Source organism: Ceratosolen solmsi, unplaced genomic scaffold, assembly GCF_000503995.2.
Source record: "Ceratosolen solmsi marchali unplaced genomic scaffold, CerSol_1.0 scaffold6, whole genome shotgun sequence".
NCBI classification, from domain to species: domain Eukaryota; kingdom Metazoa; phylum Arthropoda; class Insecta; order Hymenoptera; family Agaonidae; genus Ceratosolen; species Ceratosolen solmsi.
In genome coordinates, this window is record NW_011948414.1 from 4,789,834 (window position 1) to 4,795,243 (window position 5,410).

Sequence of the window (5,410 nt, forward strand, 5' to 3'; positions counted from 1 at the left end):
TTCTTATTGCAATTTTCAAAAGCAAAGTTTCAAATTTAATATCGTCATTTTAATATTGTTTATATTATGATTAATACACGTTTTAACTTGTAAAGAAATTCTTTATCTCCATAGTAAGACTAAACTTTCAAACACAGTTTTAAGTTGTTTTTAAACGAATTACAAGTTTTGTGAAACACACGTCTAATTTTTTTTAATCTATTCTTGAATCCTTTTTTTTTCTTTTTATATAATATCGTTTCAAATAAAATTCTCGTCAATGCGAGTGTACGGTCAATATTAAAAAAAAAAAAAAAAAAGTACAAAAATAAAGAAAAAAATATTAAAATTTAATTATTACATAATTTGATATTACAATAATTTACTATGTGCAATGAGAATTCATTAACATTATAACCATACGTTTATCTAATAATCAACAAAAATATTTATAAAATCCAATATTGAATAAGAAAGAAGAAAAAAAACTATTTCCTTTAAGATGAATTTCTGATAATTATCAAATTTTTTTATTTTAAATGCACAATGTCTTGACCGTTTTGATTCTATCGATCTTGGCGTCAATTTCGTTGATGAGCGATGCCGTAAAATTTTCAGGACTTGCCTCCTTATTGAGGAAATCCGCAACTAACTTGGAAGGCGGCTTGCCGCCGCCATGGGACAGACATTCATATCTATATCTTTCGCCAGCTACTCGACTCAGAGGATCAGCTTCAAAGTAGGTCTGCCAAATCCAGGAGGCAATAGCTCGTGATATTTGGTACGAATAGTATTTAGCTCCGTATCCAACAATATGAGAGAATCTTAACTGCCAAGCCTGTAATTTTTATAATAAATCTTACTGTGCTTATGCCTTTAAGAAATAACTATAAAATACGTGCTTTGATCGCAATTATTATATTTGAAAAGAATCAATAATTTTATTATATTCATGTTTTTTTTTTCTTCAAAATATTCTTATATCACTATCAGAAATGAAATTTAATACATTATTTTAACTTTTTTTATCTGTTTTTTTTTGTAAATATGTGTCAATTTACTACAGTGAATGACGTTGTATATTTTTATTTATAAACTATAAACTATATATAATGTGTGCTAACTTTGTTATTTTCAAATAAACGGTTTCATTAATTTGATCTAATTTAGATAATCATAAGAAGAGTAGTAATTAATATTGAAGCACTAATTTTCTTTTGAGCGATCTCTCAAAATTTTATAAAAACATTTAAAAAAAATATATATATATATTACACTTACAGTACGTGGGATATATGGCAGCTCATAGTATTGACTTTGAATTTGTTTCAAAACATCAGTAGTCGAATCTTGAATTTTCTTACTGTGATATACTTGATCTATCATACTATAAAATATCTGACTCTGCATTTCAAAAGCAGGAAACAGATTTTTTGATGAACAAATTTTATTTAACATATTCTCTGGAATTTTCTCCCCAGTCTCATAATGTTTCGCGAATAAAGAAACAATCTGTAAAAAAAAAGAAAAAAAAGAAAAAAAAGAAAAAAAGAATGTATCTAACCAATAAATAAATATATAAATATATAAAATTATATCTTTATAAAAACTGCTTTGGTCATTTACGTATTATTACTAAAATTTATTATTAATACATTATTTTACTGTTCACTAATGAATGTTTTGCCAATGATTTTTGCCCATTCTTTTTATAAATATAAATTTCTATAAATTACAAGATCACATTTATTACCATTTATGTAATAATGCACTTTACAATATAAAAATTAATTGTAGGACTTTAAGTACGCGAAAATGTTTATGTAAATCCGTTTTAAAAATAACATTTTCAATATATATACATGTAGTAATGCTAAAAGTCAAATATAAACAATAATTTTAAAGGTATAAATGAGTTATTTGCATTTGCAAAATTTAAAAATTTTATCAATAAAAAAGAAACTTTAAAGTTGGATCGATCGCATTAATTAAAATAAATTTCTATTGGTGTAAATATACATGGCCTCGAATGAATTTATAAGTGTATATTATTTAAAATTAAGATTTAAAATTAATATTTAATAATGTAAATAATAATCTAATAATATTACATATACATAGAACAAAGAAAATCATATTACGATTCGATTTAAATGTATTAGACAAATTATATGTATTTACACATTATACAATAACATTGTCTGATGAATAAATAATATTTGGCTGAATTCGTAATTTAAAAACCTACTTTAGGATCACTAGAAAAGTATTCCATGAGAATACTTGGCACTTCTGCAAAGTCAGTACTACATCTAGTTCCGGTTACATGCTGATATTTTGTTCTGCCAAGCATCGAATGCAGAGCATGACCCATTTCATGAAATAAATTGTCCACCAACGAAGGATTCAATAAGCATGGTGCTGGCTTTTTCGGCGATGGTAATGAAAGCATTAGTACAACAACAGGATTCTAAGTAAATCACAAAAATATATAAATTTATCAATACGTACCTTTACACATTAGAAATAAGCAGTTTGTTAAAAATAATAGGTGAAATAATTTTACCTGATATGAACCATCTAATAATTCTCGACCCCCTCTTATGGTAAAATGGCAGTCTTGATTTGGTTTATTATCTCTATCAAAAAAGTCACAATAGATATACCCAAGTAATGAATTATCCTCATCAATAACAGCCAATTTATAAATATTTGACGTCCAGACTTCGCCTGGAAGCGTAGGTTGGCATTCGAGCCTAACGCCGTACAAAGATTGAGTTATTATATTTAAACCTTCCATACAAGATCCAAGAGAAAAATATGGGGCAAAATCGTCGTTGGTTGAGCCCAGCCAAATTTTTCGGGCTTTTGTGCAAAGGTAAGTTGTATCCCACGGCATAATTGACTGAAAATTTGATTAGAGCTTCTCTTATTTTTATCAATAATTTGTTATTTTTTTATTTTTTTTTTTCCTCTCTTAATTTTATCATAAATAATCATAAAATGGAAAAATTAATATTTCTCTTTTAGTATATTTTAAAGTAATGTTTATGTTATTAGATAATAAAATACTAAATATGTACATACTTGTTTACTGGATGACTCAGAATCTTTAATTTTCTGTAATTCATTATAGTCCTTCTTGGCCCTATCTTGTAATCGATTGTTCATTAAATTTAAAAATTTATAAATAAATTGTGGATTCTGAACTGTACTTCCACGAACAGCCCTATAATATTTTAATTTTTATACTATTAATTTAATCTACATAAAGAATTAATAATTGATTTATAATGATCTACCTATGTGCGTAAGTTGGAAAATCACAAATCTGTGCCAACTCATGCCTGGCATTTAATAAATTTTGTAATAAATTTTCTTGTTTCTCGTCAGGATATAAAAATATTTTGTACGCAGCTTGCCTTACCAGAGGATTACTAGATTCTGTATTTAAACCATTGACTACGACATCGTCCCCGTCATTTTGAAAACTTAAACAATTAATTAATTGGAAGCTGTCAGAATGAATAAACATATATTGACTTTAGTTTTACTTACTAGTTGACCATTAATTCTGGTAATTTTTTTTTATTTACAACCCTAGCTTGAACTGTGCCAGCTACAAACTTTTGACCCCACTGTGAACAATAAGAATTTATAAATTACATAATCAATTTAGACGTTTGATAATAATCAAATTTAATAATAATTACTTGAAGAATTTGGTCATTTAAATTTACAACTTGACATCTTTGTTCTTCGGGTAAATGTATTCCACACTGCTCAAAATCAAATAGAAAAAGTTTGGCTACATGGTTGTCAATTTTAGTGGTTTTTACAATATCTCCATATTTAACAATGGCAGTTAATGAATCATATAATTGACGATTAATATTCAATCTGATAAAAATAATGATTAATATTAGACAGGATTGTGCAGAACATAATTATAGTTTTTGATATTATATAAAATGCGATAATTAATTAAAATTGAATAGTAATTTTGCTACTTTGCTTACTTTTCAACAAGTCCACTTATTGTGATACAAGCATTTTCTGCAGCTTGTGCAAATTGAATATTTGGATGCGCTACTCTTATAAATTCAGCCATATCCGCTACCCTGCATAATGTATCCGATAGCTCGTCAAAGATTTCAACCATTTTTCTATTGCGATTTCCTGATGTGTCGATAGCTTCATCAATGAGTTCGTTAGTGCGCGATATAGCTTTATCTTCAAGTATTTGGAACCCATTTGGATGTTCGAGTTCTGGAATTTCAAATAATCCCTAAAATAATATCATTGTATTAATTAATAATTGTCTCTCTAAGAAAAATCAAATCTTAATATCAACGTTATAATAAACGATATAATGACATAAAGTATATCTTGAAATATAGACATTTTGTTTATTCATACAATTCCTACAAATTGAGCTAGCTAATATATTATAAAATTACAAAGTTCATAATACAATGACACATCAATGTTTACATTTTTTAATACTCAATAAATATAATCAATATTTCCTGCTATTTATGCATTCGATTAATATCAATATTATATTATTTACTATTACTTAAATTGCAGATGAAAATTAATGATGCAAATAAAACAAAAAAAAAAAAACAAAAAAACATCAATCAGTTATTTAATATTTATTCAAAAAATTTACCAAAAACATCGAGATTTAAGATTTCGTTCCATTAAAAATTATACCTTACAGTACGGCGCTATAGATTCTAAAATCTAAAATATCTAATACGATCTTTAATTAAAAAGTAGGTTATAAAAAGGAAAAAGCCTACGGTTCTTTTATATCCAAACCATATTTTTAATTTTTCGGATGGTTTCGCATTGAATGCAGTGGCTAAGGGTGACAAAGTAGCGACAGTTTTTCTTCCTCCGCTTGTAAATCCTAATAGCAGTGATTTAATTGGAACCAAATTCAACATCATTATTTAATTGTTTGAATTGATATCTTGTCTTTTTATTAATTAATTAATAATTTTTATATCTGGCGCACAATTGAGGAACATAAGTATAATGAAAATCAAGACATTACAGAGCCTGACGAGATCATTAAATGATGGCCGACTGACAAATAATTATAAAGTATCACCACTAGGTGGCTACACATCTTACACATTGAGTCTCTCCTAAACTATTTCCTTCATGTATAAAATTTCTTTTTGTAAATGCGTGGAGTAATTCGATGATTTAGTGTGTATTAATTTGCCCTGAGCCTCGTCTATGGAGAATCAGAGTATTGAGATCAAATTGAAATTCGCAACTGATTATAGGTAGGTTAGGTTGATTATAGATAGTAATTGAATTAGATTAAACTAAAGGAGCATTTACGGCCAATCAGTTATGTAGTAATTGTAGGATAATCTGTTGTTTTGAAGAAATATTAGATCGTCAGGAATTC

The 5,410-nt window shown here is 27.0% G+C and overlaps 1 protein-coding gene across 1 annotated transcript; it reads right to left on the reverse strand.

Moving 5' to 3' along the window:
* Positions 1-477: 477 nt before the first annotated feature.
* LOC105367870 (mitochondrial intermediate peptidase) lies at positions 478-5,107 on the reverse strand. Its single transcript, XM_011506703.1, has 10 exons — positions 4,788-5,107; positions 3,999-4,267; positions 3,693-3,879; positions 3,538-3,617; positions 3,282-3,470; positions 3,067-3,208; positions 2,546-2,884; positions 2,228-2,449; positions 1,261-1,491; positions 478-817 (listed from the first exon to the last, which is right to left on the reverse strand). The coding sequence occupies exons 1-10, from the start codon at positions 4,935-4,937 to the stop codon at positions 515-517; spliced, it is 2,112 nt and encodes a 703-aa protein (XP_011505005.1). The 5' UTR covers positions 4,938-5,107; the 3' UTR covers positions 478-514.
* Positions 5,108-5,410: the final 303 nt, after the last annotated feature.

Excerpts from the sequence above, each read along its gene's own strand:
- LOC105367870 (XM_011506703.1), bottom strand. The coding sequence starts at position 4,937 with ATGATGTTGAATTTGGTTCCAATTAAATCACTGCTATTAGGATTTACA. Across the intron at positions 4,268-4,787 it reads GGTTTGGATATAAAAGAACC|GGATTATTTGAAATTCCAGA; the intron begins GTAGGCTTTTTC and ends ATATTATTTTAG. Across the intron at positions 3,471-3,537 it reads CCAGAATTAATGGTCAACTA|TTTTCAAAATGACGGGGACG; the intron begins GTAAGTAAAACT and ends TAATTGTTTAAG.